The 18,754-nt window shown below is 36.6% G+C and overlaps 2 protein-coding genes across 6 annotated transcripts in view; both read right to left on the reverse strand.

The window, feature by feature from the left end:
- Positions 1–6,469, reverse strand: part of fam172a (family with sequence similarity 172 member A) — a 209,896-nt gene extending 203,427 nt beyond the window's left edge. Inside the window, exons 1-3 of one of the 4 annotated variants that reach the window (XM_048189169.1) lie at positions 6,340–6,468; positions 5,219–5,354; positions 3,461–3,562 (exon numbers count right to left, since the gene is read on the reverse strand). In XM_048189169.1, the coding sequence (XP_048045126.1) occupies positions 3,461–3,562; positions 5,219–5,318 (202 nt within the window). In that variant the 5' untranslated portion in view covers positions 5,319–5,354; positions 6,340–6,468. Of the gene's footprint in view, positions 1–3,460; positions 3,563–5,218; positions 5,355–5,613; positions 5,980–6,058; positions 6,302–6,339 lie in introns of those variants that run through there. The other 3 variants (XM_048189172.1, XM_048189171.1, XM_048189173.1) reach the window with 3 other exon arrangements.
- A 135-nt stretch (positions 6,470–6,604) lies between these two features.
- kiaa0825 (KIAA0825 ortholog) overlaps positions 6,605–18,754 on the reverse strand; it is a 188,106-nt gene continuing 175,956 nt past the window's right edge. For both annotated transcript variants that reach the window (XM_048189167.1, XM_048189168.1), the window contains exon 20: positions 6,605–7,512. In XM_048189167.1, the coding sequence (XP_048045124.1) occupies positions 7,416–7,512 (97 nt within the window). In that variant the 3' untranslated portion in view covers positions 6,605–7,415. The remainder of the gene's footprint in view (positions 7,513–18,754) is intronic.

An 18,754-nucleotide genomic window follows, 5' to 3' on the forward strand; every position in this document is an offset into this window, starting at 1 on the left:
AAAAGAACATGGCAGCATGGGTTAGGTTTGAAAAGTTGCATCTGAACAAACCACAAGACTTCAGGAACAAGGTCATTTGGACAGACGAGACCAAAGTGGAGATGTTTAGCCATAATGCACAGCACCACGTTAGGCACCTCATACCAACTGTCAAGCAACGTGATGGTGTTGTGATGATTTGGGCTTGTTTTGTAGCCACAGGTCCTGGGCACCTTGCAGTCATTAAGTCGATTATGAACTCCTCTGCATACCAAAGTATTCTAGAGTCAAATGTGAGGCCATCTGTCTGACAGCTAAAGCTTGGCCGAAATTGGGTCTTGTAACAGGACAATGATCCCAAGCATACCAGCAAATCTAGAAATGAGAAATCAGAATGGCTGAAAAAGAAAAGAATCAAGGTGCTGTAATGGCCCAGTCAAAGTCCAGACCTCAACACAACTGAAATTCTGTGATGGGACCTTAAGAGAGCTGTTCACAAACAGATGGCCACAAACCTCAATGAACTGAAGCAACATTGTAAAGACTAGTTTGCCAAAATTCCTCCACAACGACGTGAGAGACTGGTGCTGTCAGAAAATGATTACTTCAAGTTATTGCTGCTAAAGGTGGTTCTACAAGCAATTAAATCATAGGGTGTACTTAGTTTGTGACACAAGGCTTCACAGTAGACCTTCTATTGGCTCGGACCAGACAGGATAGCCTTCGTTGCCCTTGTGCATCGATGCGCCCAACACCCTGTCGCCAGTTTTTGGTTTGTACTCCTCAGACCACTGCTGACCAGGAGCAACCCACAAGCCTTGCTGTTTTAGAGATACTCTGAGCCAGTCACCTTGCCATAACAATTTAGCACTTGTCAAAGGCGCTCAGATCCTATTCCTGCATCCAACACATTCTTTACAAGAACTAATTGTTTGCTTACCATCTAATCTACCCAGGCCTTAAAATGTGGTCTTGTTAGGAGATGATCAATGACATTTGCTTCACCTGTGACTGGTCATATATTACCACCTCTACCACAATTTTTTAAAAGGGATCAGAGGACACCAAAAATTCCTAGTAATACAATTCTAATCCACAAAACAATACAACACTGAAAAACAGAGATTATAAAGTGCCTGCTAGCATTTCTAAAAATGATGCTTTAGAAAGATAGGCCCATCTATTCTGCTGTTGGCACAGAGGCATAATGAAGCCTAAAACCAGTGTTAAATCTAATTGTGACCTCTCTGATTGCCAATGCGTGAAGTTAAAACACTCAAAGCATACACACTTAACCCAAATAGCCTAGGGGCTTCATACTTTTGCAATTACCCCTAGCGCATGGTTCTGCAAAAAGAAAAACAGCTTTGAAGATAAAAGATTGCATAAGCACTTTCATTCCCCACATTCTCAAAGCTCCGGCACTTTTTGCACAGTTAGCAGGCGATAAATCCAACATGGCTAACTCAGAGAGTTTTACACTATTCGCTTTCATCGTTAGTTGTTCAACAACATGTAGCGCTAAAAGGCCGTAGATCAACACTGAACTCTGAAATCATGGCCGCTACTTTGAGATAGGATGGGAAAAAGAGTATTAGAAAAAGAATGAAATATGTGGTGGAATCGGAGAGAGCTAGAACAAAAAAAATACCTTTAAAAATCAATTATGCATTCACAAAGGGGTGAAAAGAAACACTACTGCCAGAAGTGCCTAACAGAAGGAAGAGAGGATCTAATGAAACCAACATGCAGTGGAAGTTCAGCTCCATCGTCTTCATAACACAGGCTCTCTGAGGAATACCCCCCTTCAACTTATTCTCCCTGCTTTAACCTGGCATAATTAGCATGCTTTCTCGATTTTTAGCTTAATGAGGTATACATAACCTTGGATTTCCAATAATGAATGAGCTGAAGGCAGACTAGGATGAAGTCATCATGCCACATGATTTGGAAAAAAAACATTAATCTCAAATGCATACACATTTCTTGTGGGGTTATCTCATTAGATCACAGATAAAAAATAAATAGATAAATAAATAAATAAATAAAAAGAATAAGAGAAAAAAATGCAACAAAATAAAAAAAATAAAAAATAATCTACAAATAAGGTACACTGTGGTGTCCCCTTTTTAAAGCATTAAATGTTTTTTTTTTTTTTTTTTTAAAAACAAAATATCTATTATATTAAAAAAGAAAAAAAAAAAAAAACTAAAGATTAGATTAAATTAAAACTAAAGAAAAACTAAAAGTAGGTGATTTTAAACATCAAATGACATATTCTTCCCCTTAAAATTATAAATGTCTGGTCTTGACCTCAAAAAACAAAAAAAAAAAAAACAAAAAAAAAAACTGCATTTTGGTATAATCATGACATTTGTGAAGCTTAACTACAACCCTGTTAACAAAGCTAATGAAATTATTAATTAAAATTAATCTAATATTTGACATTAATTGATTAAACATATTTAGCAATAACCAGAAACCAACTGTCCACTGATTAAAAAAAAAAAAAAAAAAAAAAATTATATATATATATATATATATATATTTCTTTTTTTTCACTCAAAAAATATTTACAATGAAACAGCAAGTAACACACTGAATTAATTGTGAAATTTAGAACTAGAAAAACTTTTCTTGTAAAACTTACTCAAATAATCTTTACAACTTTGAAAAATATTTTTTTACAGTGTGAATCACAATTTAATTTAGGCTAAAACTGCAAGTAACCCTGTTACTTTCAAAGCTGTTATAAAAATCTATAATAAGCTGTTTATAAAATCTAATTTTGATGTTTCTTTAATGATTATTGCTTATAGCATCACTTAAATCAAGGTTTTAAGCTATATGTACCATTGGCATTTGTCTCATAATATTTTGTTTAACGGTCAACTTTTTCTAAAGGATATGCACCCCACTGGTTAACTTTTAGGTCCTACTTTGTAACAAAAAACTTGCATCAAGAAGTTAATATTTAGGACTATACTTTGGCTCAATGGTCATTTTTTACATTCATCTCAGAGTGAGAAAAGAAGTTACAAAGTGAAACTTTCTTATAAAATCGAGTAAAAGTGATACTCTTCACTGTGAGACTGATATAAGGTATTCCAGACGCTAACAGGAGGCGTTTTAGAGAGAGGAGCAAGGTTATGCAAATCTAGCCGTCAAACAGAGCACAAGGCTGAGTAAGCCACTGACAGCCCATAGCATGCACAACTTGTCCATTCAGCTGCCACAGACTCCAGAGACTCTGAAACAGACAGCGCTATCACAGCCTGCTGCCTGCTGTCAATATCCAATGAAACCAACGGCACACTTCTAATGCATTCAAACCTTCAGAACCACAGACAAGGTACAAAATGATGTTATTAAAGTACAAGCTGAAATGCTATTTGATGGTCTATCTGACATGTATGTCATAGTGAAAAATAATTTACTGTGTCTAAAAAAGTTTAGAGTAAAGACAAGCGAAAGGTCTTACGTTCATTGAAGGCATATTCAAACCCTTCCAGAGTTTCAGGAAACTCCAGTGGAGGTTCGTCTTTTTTCATCAGCTCGTCTAAATCTATCCTGGACAATAAATCTATAAAACAAATAAATACATAAACAAGTAAATAATAATAGTTGTTATTCTATTCTCGTACAATGCAATGACCAGTTTCAATGTATACATTCATTCATATTGCTGGGTAGTAACTGATTACCTCTGGATTACATAATTATATTCCAAAAATTAAGTACTTGTTGTAATTATATTACATTTTAAAAATATAAGTAATCAGACTACTTTTTTGTTGATTACATGACTGCATATTATTTACACAATAGTGGTAAATCATTCATAATTTATTGATTCTCCATAACTCTTCTTTTCATATATACATACCACTTCTATACATTCAGACATTTAGAAAGTCTTCTAGTTTCATGAAACTGAACACAGACCAGCCACTAGTCAGGAGGCTATAATTTAAATTTTTATGATTTATTTAATTATTAGCTTTTCATCAAATTCACAAACCCCTGCAGTTCCTTCAAGAACCCCATACTGGAAAACCCTGACATTATGTAATGTTTACTGTACTTGTTGATAACAAAAAATGGAATATATTTTCTTTCTCATTGTATTTTTATATCAGTATGGTATAATATTATCCTATTCGATGTGATATAAACAAGTTAGGTCAAAAGTAATCTAAAATTTATTAAAAATTAGTCAGATGGATTAAGTTACTAAATACAATTTTTGTCATGCAATTTGGAATCAGTAAAAGACTACAATTTGTAAGTAATCTACACAGCGCTGTGTGCGTGTATTATATATATCTATCTGATATCATATATATATATATAGAGATTTGATATCAGATAGAGTACTAATGCTGTAAACTACACATGGGAATCAGTTGGTACTACATTACTATAATATTGAAGGTTAAAATTAACTTATTTATATACAAATACTTAAATTACACACTTTTTTTTTACAATAAATAAAGTAGAATTACATATTTCTAATTCGATACGTTTTTTGAAATATAAACATTTAAATCGTCGCTGTCATAACTGATTTATTCAAGCATGCATTAAATATTGAAGAACATAAAAAATTATAATGAATATGCAATATATGGTGCATATATTTTTCAGAATGCTACTTAATTTTTTTCTAGCTGACTACCGAGTTTATGGTCACTGAATATGGTTTTACGTGACATTGTTTGCAAGCTGTTTTATTGAAGTCTTTCCGCAGTTGAAACACTGATTAAGCAATTACATGCGACACGATATGGATTTAGGTTAGTTGTAATGTATCTTTAACATACCTTCAGATGTTCATTCATATTTATTTTGCGCTGTAACTGGTATTAAAGCGGAGGAGATGATCGGTTCACGCGTGTCGTGCTGACACTTAAACGTGCCACGTTAAACAGAGCCAAAACGGTATTTATTTTTTGAATCTCATAATAAGATGAATGTCATTTGAAATCTGAGACTTTGTTTCATATCAAAAGTAACAAAGCACAAAGATTATTGCGATTTATTGGATGGGAGGCGCGCTACAATGATCCGTTCATTCATCAACTGAAAACAGGATAGACTAATCGATTCTTGGGATTTAAGAATCGATATTGATTCATAAAAATCAGAATCGATTAAAATCGAGAAATTTATATTTTTTACCCAGCCCTAAATTATATATATATATATATACATATATAGATATATAAGGCTTTACCTTTTAGTGCAGTTGTTTTTTCTTTTTCTTCTTGTGCCAAGAGCTGGGCCATAGTTATCCAAACTAAACAGAGGAGGAAGCTGCTGTCTCTAATAGGCATGGACACACCAGTAAGGAAATATTACAGCACATCACCCTGATTGAGAAGAATAAAAATGATTAGAATAAGTAAATTTACTAACATTAAATTACAAAACAACACACTTCTAATGTTAAGCGCACATAGTGTCAATACCATCAAAAGAAGTCTGCCTGTTATCACACTGTACATGCAATACTTTATATAAATAATTAAAGTGGTCATGCAAACTTACATCAATATTAAAATGTTACGTTAGATTTATTGTCAAACAGCTACAGATGTCATAAATAATGATAATAATGAACTATAAGACCTTTAAACAACTGTTGTAATTCAATCTTCGTATACTTGAAGAAGTGAAAGTAAAAGTGAAGTGCCCATCACCACGTCATTGTTAATTATCATATGTTTTGAAATATGTATTATATCGTTACAACGTACATTTGTCCCCAACCCAGCCAGTATATGTATATAGACTTTTTAAATTAAAAATGCATAAATACTGACAGTGTGTTGATTTGTTGAGCAATGTAGCTTTTAGAGCCAGACTAATGCTAGTGTTATGGTTTTAATGCTGAACTCTGTTCATGTGTAAGCAGTCAAATGTAAAAGTCACTGTATTAAATTGAATCCTATTTTAATGACAGTGCACTTTGATCAGACAGTGCTGGCTGTGTGTTAGGATGATAACTAGCCTAAAGCTAACAGTTTGATTAAGGTCCATAACCAAGCGTGCTGACCGTGAGAGACTCACGTACACCTAAATATCAGTGTCTGCGTTCAGAGAAACAGAGTGAAAGCAGCGATCTTTTGTTTCTGACATGACCGGAGCATGTAAACAGGTTAAAAGACTCATCTGCATGGACTTCATGGACACCAGCCAATGTTTATAAACAACTACTCATTCCACAAATGGGACAATAACTTCACGAAGCACGGATATTTAAAGCAGCGATACTGATCACCCTTCTGAAGAGCTAAATGAAGACGGTGGGAGAGGTAAATATGTATTTGCATGCATGTCGCTCCGCTCACGTACCATAACAACAAGCACATGTGAGATTTCACACATCCTGCTTCCTCTATCTGCCAAACAGGAAGAAACGCTTCCGTCTCATCGGAAACGGAAGCGTTTTACACACGTTTCACCTGTTTGGCGGGATTTAAACAGACAGCGCCGCTTTTCACACAGACGCGGAAGATCTGTACTAAACGTACTGATATATGCTATACAAACGTTTTCATTGCAATAATATGTAATAAGCTTCAGCTTATAATGTTTTTGAATTGCATGTATATAGTTTAATCTCCTGAAAGAAAATATATCATGTAGCCTATTTGTGAATGTATCAATAGCTACATAATCACATGCATATAGTGCAAAAATGAACTGCAGACATTTAAAAAAATAAATAAAATGACAAATAAATACATAAACTCCACATAAATCATTTTTCCTCTTTTTTTTTATAACAATTAATATTTGCATGTCAGTCAGTGACTTTAATAATGAGTTCAAATAAATAAATAAATCGAGCAAACTTTAGTCAAATATTCCAAATAGCCTATACATAAAGGTAAATATTTAAAGACTACAATTCTTATTTCTGCACAAAATGGTCACTACTGGACTTCTCATTTATGGTTTCTGGATTAAATTAATAGTTGTTGGCTCAGTTTCTGTAAGAATCGCTTTCCAATGATCATATTATGCAAATGTTTCATCCACTGTTTTATCTTTATTCTTTAGAGGACCTTATAATTTCCCACAACAGGACAGCCCTTCCACTAAGCAATGCTCCAAAATCTATTTCCTCATAACTGTTATATCATTTGTATAACAGATCAATGGAGTCTAGTTTTCAGTTGAGCATGCATTCAATACAGAGTAGAGTCATATTTCATCAAAAGCCTTCTTGTGATTTATTACAGATCACATTTTGTCTTGTTTTTCTATTTATTTAAGACTCATCTAAAAGAACTGTAGTTTGTACAGCCACAGTACATCAGTGCTAGCAATCTTTGTAGCAGCTGTTCTTAAACACAGAGTTTGTGTACACTTTTTACATTTCAATACATTGGTCATTTGGTGCTCCTGTTATAGTTGCTGAGAGTTCATGTTTCATGGCTTTTTTTGAAGTATGTTTGCTTTAACTGATCCACTAAAATCTTCTCTTCATCCTCTAGCAGCGCAGCATCCTGAATCTCCCACCTGCAATTCACAAACAGAAATGTGTATTAGGCCGACTCTCAAAAACACAAATCTTCCTTGAGAATTTCAGTTCACAGTAAATCTCTTGTGAGCAATGAGAGTACACAAAGACTTAAACATAACACCATTAAACTAGTACTGTAGCAGCCTTAGACTGCACAGCCAACGTACGTTTACTGAATACACAAAAGCACAATAGTTGGATGAAATCACCAGTTACAATTTGTTTATGCAACTTGTGGGAGTCAGGGTTTATGGGTTTCTTCATTCGTTTACCTGGAAATTAAAGACTATAATACACTTCACGGCTTACATGATTACACTTGCGCAGATTTTTGCCACAATTTGCAGTCTGGATGAGTCAACGTTAGTTGCTGAAAGTCAGAAACACTCTGCAGATTTTGGGCAGTCAGAGTTGACAGATTTCACAGAAAAATGCGTAGTGTATGATGGATACAGACTCCGATTTTGTTAGCTTCAGCCAATTATATGTTGAGCCGATTTTAGAACATCTATTGTTTTCAAATGTGACTTTGCAAAACAGACATTCCTTAACTAAAATAATTGAGCTATAGTAGCTTAATATTAAAGGGGTCATGAACTGAGAAATCAAAATTCCCTTGATCTTTTGATATATAAGAGGTCATTGTACTATAAAAACATCCTGTAAGTTTCAGAACTCAAAACTTTCTTGTTACAGTGAGGGTCTAATGCTATTTTATGCATTATTTACACTGTTAAAGAGTTGCATTCTCATGCTAAACATGGCCAAAGTTTCAAAACATGAGTTGGATGTATGACAGAGTATTTCTGTGCGACATACACTATATCCGTGCGAAATACACTATATCCTGTGTCTGAGAGTTTTTTTTTTTTTTTTTTTTTTTTTTTTGAGTATGTCCCTTTATCACGTAATAAAGGGAGGAATTCCTTGTATGGACACTTCTCTCTGATAAGCGTGCACACACACATCACCCAGAGCAAAAGCAAGAGTACGACCATCATCGCGCTTTGTTACGGATGCCGAGAGATTTTTCAGCGTCACCAAAGGAGTGTGTTTTTGGTTGTGAGGGAAAAAATAACCTTTTTCAGCTTCCCAAAGAACCCAGTGTTAAAGGGTTAGTTCACCCAAAAATGAAAATTCCGTCATTTATTACTCACCCTCATGCCGTTCCACACCCGTAAGACCTTCGTTAATCTTCGGAACACAAATTAAGATATTTTAGTTGAAATCCGATGGCTCCGTGAGGCCTCCATAGGGAGCAATGACATGTCCTCTCTCAAGATCCATAAAGGAACTAAAAACATATTTAAATCAGTTCATGTGAGTACAGTGGTTCAATATTAATATTATAAAGCGACGAGAATATTTTTGGAGCGCCAAAAAAACAAAATAACGACTTATTTAGTGATGGCCGATTTCAAAACACTGCTTCATGAAGCTTCGGAGCATAATGAATCAGTGTGTCGAATCATGATTCAGATCGCGTGTCAAACTGCCAACAGCTGAAATCACGTGACTTTGGCACTCCGAACAGCAGATTCGATACACTGATTCATTCATTTGTGTGTTTTGAAATCGGCCATCACTAAATATACGTCGTTATTTTGTTTTTTTTGGTGCTCCAAAAATATTCTCGTCGCTTTATAATATTAATATTGAACCACTGTACTCACATGAACCGATTTAAATATGTTTTTAGTACATTAATGGATCTTGAGAGAGGAAGTGTCATTGCTCCCTATGGAGGCCTCACGGAGCCATCGGATTTCAACTACAATATCCTAATTTGTGTTCCGAAGATGAATGAAGGTCCTACGGGTGTGGAACGGCATGAGGGTAAGTAATAAATGACATTATTTTCTTTTTTGGGTGAACTAACCCTTTAAGGAACAGTGGATGACGTTTGTTTTTCTGGGGCAGTAACGGAGTTGTGCCTGTCTGTTTGTTTGTTTGTTCCCGGGATTTCGGTGATGAATGCTTTGTAAACAAGTCCCAGTTCGTCGCTGGATTTGCAGATCGCGGGTGGTGAGTAAAGCTGCATTAAATGTCTGTGTTTTGTTGGCAATCGACGCGCAAGTGCATAAAATGAAAACAAAACAAACAATTTTGTTCCCTTTTTATGTATAATGATGTCGCAGCTTGCAGACGATCTCACACAAAAGCTGCGCGCACTCGTGACTCTTTAGCTCTGACCACGGCAGGAGCTCGTCTTTTTCCGTAAAGACTCGGTACAGCGTATCTATCTTTTATAAATGTGATAAAACTAAAGACTTTTCGGAGATATGAAGGATGCAATACTACCCTACAGGTACTCAAGATTAACATGAGATTGGTAGAAACTGTGTGTGTTACCTACCCTTTAATCTAAAAACAGCTAAGCTTATATTGAAGGCAATCTGCCAAAACGACAGATCACTGCCTGTTTAGCCCTGCCCACTGATTCGTATATGTAGTAGGTAAATAACGAAAGAGGCAAACGCAGAAATTAAACGATAAAAATGGCTCAGAAGATAAGACACAAGTTGGTGGAAAACACAGTCTTTGCACAGCCTTCCTTCTGATCCCAGTGTTAGGAAAGAGTGGATGAACTTTATTTTTAATGAAGTTCCAGAAGGCATCAGTAAGAACTTAGTCCTTTGTTCACTTCATTTTACCATGGATTAGTTTACAAACAAGGCACAATTCGACGCAGGATTTTCAGAAAGATTGAAACTAAAAGACGATGATGTGCCAACTTTTTATTACATGGTCACTATTGCTTTGTCTGTTACTGCAGATCGTTTGATGAGTATTTATGCATTTTAAATTGTGATTAGATTATATACAGAAAGCGATCAAATAATGCTCTACGAGTTTATCTGGACATTTGCCAAAACTAATGCTAATGAGTTATAATCAGTGACACTGTTACACTGCACAATGAACCACTCATTGTATGTACATCATGTTTGCATTGTTAGTTATGGTGAAAGCATTCGTGAGAGTGCAGAAATCGCATTGCAATGATAAGATCACTGCATTCACGCGATCAACAGACTGTCATCGGCTACAATGCTCATCACTGCAACCTTTCATATGATAGGATGGGAATAGATCTATATAATGCAATAATCAACACTTTTCACGATTTGTTAAACTTGACAGCTGTGATAGTAAAAGTAGCAAAAGTATTCTAGAGGGTTCCACATGTAATACTTATTCCATATGCAAAGATGTCAGCCAATCACAGCAGTGGGTGTTTACACTGAAGTCTCAAAGCAGACACGCCCCTTTAAACAGAGCGTTCAAATCAGAGGGCTAAAATCAGGGTAGAAAATGGCCATTTATTTCTAAATTATGACAGTTTTTTGATGTAAAAATCTGATTAACATTATAAGTTCACCTCAGGAAACATTACAGTTCATGACCCCTTTAATGCTTGAAAACCTATGCACTTGGCAATTGTGATATTCTATTTTATCATTAAAATCTATTTTCATGAATCTTGACTGAGGGGTCAGGATAGTCCAGGTGGTATTTTATGGTTATGGAAACAACAGTTCCCATGGTAAATACACAGTAACACGGACATATAACCTGACAACATTTGCCCACAGATACTGAATCAATAAAACATGTTTTTTTTCAGGCACTCAAACTGCGTTTGACAGAAGAGTCAACAGCTTTCAAGTATGTCTTTCAAAATAAAAGCCTCACATCAGAAAAACATACAATTACGTTTGTTGTTGTTTCTTTGACAGCTCACTCCTTTTTAGCAACATTTATTTTTAGACCACACAAGACAAGTCGTAACATATATTCTGCTATTTCAGTACACAATCGTACATCAAGGTTGAAAAATGGTGCTAAGTGAGCACCATATATATAAGTTCTCTTATATATATATATATATATATATATATATATATATATATATATATATATATATATATATATATATATATATATAAGAGAAGATAATCTATACACTATCAAATCACAGCCATCATGTGTTTATTTCCTCACCTCAAAGAGCATCTTTCAACATTACACAACTGTGTTTCCAACAAAGTGTTTGCATCCCTCCTTTTATCTTTCTCTGTGTTAGGAGACAGCACCTTTTCAGATGATGATGTATGGTGTCCGTATATTCAGTAGTGGCACAAAAGCCTATCAAAGGACTCGACCCTTGTGCATAAAGCAACTCACGACATGGCCGCATTGATTGAGCTTCCACCTCAGTCATTGTGAACGTGTCGCTATCAGACAAGCTCTTTTCTCCTCTATGGATGGCAGTGTCACTGTGGTAATTACAGTCTATATGGAGAGGATTTGTTTATGTAAATATGTGCGTTTGATGCATGGGGGCCTCTCGGGCATGTCTCCTATCAGAGCGGCGTCTCTTTCCTCCTGTCAGAGTCACCTTAACAGAACCACTGGGCCTGAACCTGACAGCAACAGCTCGACAGATGAGTGTGTGTGGGTTTGCACATTTATTTTCTGTCGTCTCTCTTTCTTTTTCTCCTGCTCTGGTGGCGTAGAAGGATTGCGGTCCTCAAGCGAGGCCTCAGGGCACCAGCCTCTTCGAGACCCAACTGTGAGATATTATGTCCAAATAACAAGAAATTACATTGCAAATGTGAAAAATCAAGTTGCAATTATGAAAATGAACACACCATGGGCGTACAACAGGCAACAATGTACTATATAACTAGTACACAATATCAAATCTTCAATAAGATGTTTCAAAGGGAATAATATTTGTAGGTTTTCCTATCTATGCCTATCTATATCAATTTTACATCTGCAGCAGCATGTTTCCAGGTGTCTCATACCCCATTTCCATCAGAATGGTTTGCGTTCTGGAGCCAGAGCCTGTTCTTGGACAGGCGAAGTGGAACCTGTCGCGAACCAGCCATGTGTTTTCTGCGGACTTGAGAAAGGAACGGTGACGTAACGCTGCTACGTGTTATTTACCTGACTATAACCGCTAACCCGGCACTTCTGTTTTGTTGTTCACAGTACCCGGAGTGATTCTAGCATACTGGCAGCTCGCATAAACTCCTGGTACTCTCCTCTGTCCTTTTTGGAGATATATAGAGTGGCGCATTTTCGTAGGCCAAAACCCGGAAGCGAGTTAGCATGTTAGCATTTCCGGTTCCTTCATACCAAAGTCAATGGGTTTTTTGGCTGAAATAAGGTCTGTGGTTAACACAAGCACAAGATACTTTCATGTTTTATTTTACGAGATAAAATACATCAGTATTACCCTGCCCGTGACTTTTCAACGCTGTTACGTGTCTTGAAAAAGACGGCTGCTAACAAGTGGCTAAATCAGACTACAGAGGCTGTCGGTGATATTAAACATCATCACACCCAGAAAGGTAAGCTCAGTCCACTTTTACAGCTTAGTTATGCTTATTATTGCACTCAAACTTTATTGGAAAAAGTGTTTAGATAAAGAATAAAAGAGCTGAGGCTTAGTGGTGGTGACGTTGAAATCGTGGGACCTTGGTGTAATTCGTTTATAGCCTACCTAGCTTTTTTCTTATGGTGACTGCATTTAGGCTTCATAAAAGTTGTGTTTATCTGTGAAAATTATCTTGATGGACACAACATGTAAGTATCATTAACTTTTGTTGATCACAGAGCTTGTTTTTTACAATAATCCCAAAGCCTATGGGAAAATCCTATTGGGATTTTGTCGAGGGAACCAGCAAGATGCTAACTGCTGACTGGCCTACAAAGTGACGTCATAGTTCCAACACTATATTGAAACTAAAACCGTTGATTCACTCGCTCTCTCGCATGCTGGGTCTCTCTCGCACGCATAGTTTTATGCATTTAGATATAAAGAGCAATAATGCAACATACAGCATTTCTGCTGGAGTTGAATCAGTCTTTCTGGCCCGGAACCACCTTTTCTGCAGTGAAAATGCGCTGAACGGTTTGAGAACGGACACAGGCTGGGAACCTGCACAAGAACCGTGTTGGTGGAAAAGGGGCATCAGCTGATCATCAGAAGTCCGAGACACTGGCCCCACTGGCCCTCATTTGTAATCTGTCCTTCATTGGTGGAGTATAAAAAGTTTTTTGCCATTTTTGGTGGTCAAAATTGTGTTATTTCAATAGGAATCCATGTGATTTGGAATTTCACATGAAGGTGAAAGTCTTCTCCATGTAGATTTCGCAATGGGTTCAAGGTTGGATTCACCACATTGCTGCAGAAAGCTGCTATGTCTGAAAGAAGTAATGCACTGAAATGAATGTTTTACCAAATCACTGAAACCAGAATTTAAGATTTCATTTAGCCGAAACTGAATTCAATGATTGTCGTGTTAACGGGTGATAAACCATTCTTAGTAAAGTTCTTCAGCAACAAGACGCCTCTCGATATTTCAGCCGATCAAAATGTACATACTACTACTATCATCAATTTTGGTCACCGTAAAAGGTGAATGTGATTTCACCAAGGACATATTTTTTGATCCTGGAACAATATTCCATTCACCTGTTGTAGCTTATCAACATTTTTAATACATGACTTGGATGTTGACAGTCAAAACTGTGCATCCATTTTGTCCATCACTATTTGAAAGTGACTTGTTGAGCTGTGGTCCATATACTGTTATACAACTGACAATAGTCAGTGGACCTTTTTTGGTTGTGAAATTTCACCAAACTTCTGCTAATGTGACTGCACCACTGTAAAGGAAATATGTGCACACAGTGCCAAAAGGAAAACAGCACAGGAAAATGTCAAACGGCCTCAGTCTCTCATCTCTGGTCAGTCATTACTTTGGTGCTACAAACAAATAACAAATAATGGAGAACACATGGAAAACACAATATTTACAAATGTCAGGGACGTGCCGAAATGAACAGGGAAGGCGAGGGTCTGGGAGGAAGAAGTGAAGACGCTAAAGGTTTTTTCAATGTTTAATTTTCAAATAGGATTAAGCAGAATGACATTTAGCTGAAGGTTACTCGCCCAGTGCTTGCCGTCGTTGTCTTAGCTGATATTGATATTCAGGCGGTGGTCTGCAGCTTGTCAGTGGGACAAACATGCTTGATGAATGAGAACGCGAGCCACAGGGAAGTGTTAAGTGCAAATTTGAAACTGGGTCGAGGGTTTTTTTTCAGTAGAGAATGCGTAGATACATGGTAAAATTACCTTGTAAACACCTCAATAACTTCCGTTTGTGTCCACCTATGATGTTAAAAGCATATTTTTAACTACCTCCGTTTATCAATGTCAGTGTAGCATCTCTAACTTTTGTGCGTACAGTATAGATGCATACCTGCAAAGAACAGTAGAAAATCAAAATGTGTCAATAAAGTACAATTTCTCATTCAAGTCATCAATCAAAAAGTACAGGTGTAATACCGTCGAGCCTCGTCTCAGTGTTTCACTATGTGACAAGACGTGGTAATAAGTCAAACCTGAGCCTCTTTTTCATAGTAGTGAATATCTAATGTGTCCTCACTGAGTTTCCAGTCTTTTAATGTTTCCTGACAAATACTAAGTGTCAGGTAGGTAATTCAGCTGGCTTCTCTATCTTAATAAGCCCGGTGTGATGTGGTCTTTCAGTCTTATTGTGCAGCTCATTTTTCATGCATTAATACCACTCTTGCTGACTCGGCTCTTCCTCTGCATAGAGAACAGTCTACATGCATTATGAGCCATATATTTACAGATTCCATATAGTCCAGCGGAAATCAGCTCGCTGACACCCTCCAGCCGTGTTCGCCTGCATGTTGTGCTTGTTTGCTAATATCTGTATGTATTCTATGCGTATAGTTACTATTCACAAACTTCAGCTAGAAAGTAAGTATGTTTCACTAGTGAAGTAGGCTATGTATTGTTGGACGTGTAAAAAGAAAGAATGCCAGTATTGGGACATACGAATAATTCATTACTTTAAAAATTATAAAGTAATGAATTAATTTGTTGGTTTGCACCAACTAATCGACTAGTTGACTTTAATGCTCTACCATGACGCTTTAAGCATGACATTGACTAGTCGCTGGTCATGGCCTAGAGGGTGCACCTTTATGCTCTGTAACCAACAGTTAATGGCAAATAAATGCATACTCCGAGAGCGCTCAGCACATATGTTTGATTATTTCATCTGGATGCTCAATATTCATCAGGTGAATGCACGTTTTAAACAGAATATTGTACAGGTAAGTTAATCGCTGTTCTAAACTGCGCAGCTACATAACACGCACACACAGAGACAGTAGCGCGCAGATCACCTGCAGATAGATTGCGCGCATACAGAATCATTATTGTCAACACTGTTCTGTGATTTATCAATAAAATAGCTTAGAAACTGAAAAGTTCTACACTGTTAACCCTAATGCTCAAAATAGTTAATTGGTTTGAGTAGGGCAAACTTAAATTAGTTCAGTTAAATTAACTGCTATGAGTATTTAGAACTTTCTTTTTCTTTTGAGTTCACAGCACTGACATATTTCAAGTAAACTGAACTGTTTCATTGTTTTGAGTTGTATGAACTCATTTATTTTAATTTAGACTAACTTAAGTTTAACTGAAATTGGACTAGGGTTTCTATTTCCCAGCATGCTTTGCCCATGGCACTGGAGAGGGAGAGTAAATGCTAAAATTAAGTGTTATATAATGTTTTTTGGACAAGATTAATGGTAAGGGAGATTTAGTAGTGATTAATGTTTTGTTATGTTAATTTAGAAGAGTTTCTGTTAATGTGGGTTTTTGGAGAGTTACCATCATTGTGACAAGGAGCACATGCGGATTGGTATGAGAGCAGGTAAGTTACATGTTTTAAGTTGCACTAATTCAGTAAGTGCTATACCATGCTATTGTTAAAATGTATGAGTTAGCTAACTCAGTATTTCAAGTTAGGAGCAATTAACATGTTTGAGTACTACAAACCCAAAACTTGATAGTTCTGCTTACTTAAAATTCAGAACATCATAACTCAAAAAAAAAATTGAATTTCTTAGTAACTAAAACACACAGCTTCACTATCAGTAGAGAGACTCTGTCAGGTACAAACCCGAATCCAAAAAAGTTGGGACACTGTACAAATTGTAAATAAAAAAATGCAATAATTTACAAATCTCATAAACTTACATTTTATTCACAATAGAATATAGATAACATATCAAATGTTGAAAGTGAGACATTTTGAAATGTCATGCCAAATATTGGTTCATTTTGGATTTCATGAGAGCTACACATTCCAAAAAAGTTGGGACAGGTAGCAATAAGAGGCCGGAAAAGTTAAATGTACATATAAGGAACAGCTGGGGGACCAATTTGCAACTTATTAGGTCAATTGGCAAAATGATTGGGTATAAAAAGAGCCTCTCAGAATGGCAGTGTCTCTCAGAAGTCAAGATGGGGGGACGATCACCTATTCCCCCAATGATGCGGCAAAAAAATAGTGGAGCAATATCAGAAAGGAGTTTCTCAGAGAAAAATTGCAAAGAGTTTGAAGTTATCATCATCTACAGTGCATAATATCATCCAAAGATTCAGAGATTATGGAACAATCTCTGTGCGTAAGGGTCAAGGCTGGAAAACCATACTGGAAGCCCGTGATCTTCGGGCCCTTAGACGGCACTGCATCACATACAGCAAATCCACCGTGCCATTCGCTGTTGCTGGCTAAAACTCTATAGGTCAAAAAAGAAGCCATATCTAAACATGATCCAGAAGCGCAGGCATTTTCTCTGGGCCAAGGCCCATTTAAAATGGACTGTGACAAAGTGGAAGACTGTTCTGTGGTCAGGCGAATCAAAATTTGAAGTTCTTTTTGGAAAACTGGGACGCCATTTCATCCAGTCTAAAGAGGACAAGGACAACCCAAGTTGTTATCAACGCTCAGTTCAGAAGCCTGCATCTCTGATGGTATGGGGTTGCATGAGTGCGTGTGGCATGGGCAGCTTACACATCTGGAAAGGCACCATCAATGCTGAAAGGTATATCCAAGTTAAAGAACAACATAATGCTCCCATCCAGACGTCGTCTCTTTCAGGGAAGACCTTGCATTTTCCAACATGACAATGCCAGACCACATACTGCATCAATTACAACATCATGGCTGCATAGAAGAAGGATCCGGGTACTGAAATGGCCAGCCTGCAGTCCAGATCTTTTACCCATAGAAAACATTTGGCGCCTCATAAAGAGGAAGATGCGACAAAGAAGACCTAAGACAGTTGACCAACTAGAAGCCTGTATTAGACAAGAATGGGACAACATTCCTATTCCTAAACTTGAGCAACTTGTCTCCTCAGTCCCCAGACGTTTGCAGACTGTTATAAAAAGACACTGCCACACAGTGGTAAACATGGCCTTGTCCCAACTTTTTTGAGATGTGTTGATGATATGAAATTTAAAATCAACTTATTTTTCCCTTAAAATGACACATTTTCTCATTTTAAACATTTGATATGTCATCTATGTTGTATTCTGAATAAAATATTGAAATTTGAAACTTCCATATCATTGCATTCTGTTTTTATTCACAATTTGTACAGTGTCCCAACTTTTTTGGAATCGGGTTTGTAGAATTCACTCGCAGTTGCTCTCTCACTAATGCATTCCTATAAATGTAATCTTTACTGTGCTCCTTTATCTGTATCTGATTTAGAACAATCAAGAAATATGTGAGAAATCTAATGACCCAAAGACAAAAGAACTAATAAAAATAAACTTATGTAGGAGCAATAGGCTTGCGGGCAGCGCTGTGTCATATGCTTCAAGGCAACCCGCGTTCCAGTCTCAGCTCAAGGTCGTTCAAACACCAGGTGTTTTTGCTTTCAAAAATGTGAAACGCGGGCAATGGAATTGGGAAAAATGCAAGGTCTCGAGATGCATTTTTTTAAAGTTGAACTGATTTGAACTTGACTTGACCGGTGTGTCATGCGTGAGATGCTGCAAAAGAGTCATACAACAGTCATACACACGTCTGTTTATCGCCGTGTATTTACGTAGAAAAACAATGGAAAAGGAGCGCATTGGAATGGAAAAATGCGTTCTGTGTGAACGGCCCCTCACTTGTTCATTAATGACGTCATCATCGACTAGTCTACGTCGACTCGACTTTAATCACATAAATGTCGACTTAAAACAAATCATAAATCATTCAACCCCAAAACACTAAAAGATATTGATACATTTATTTAGCAAGGATGCATTAGACTGATCAAAAGTGAAAGTAAGAACTTTTATAATGTTACCAAAGATTTCTATTTCAAATAAATGCT

The sequence above is a fragment of the Megalobrama amblycephala genome, linkage group LG4, assembly GCF_018812025.1.
Source record: "Megalobrama amblycephala isolate DHTTF-2021 linkage group LG4, ASM1881202v1, whole genome shotgun sequence".
NCBI classification, from domain to species: Eukaryota; Metazoa; Chordata; class Actinopteri; order Cypriniformes; family Xenocyprididae; genus Megalobrama; species Megalobrama amblycephala.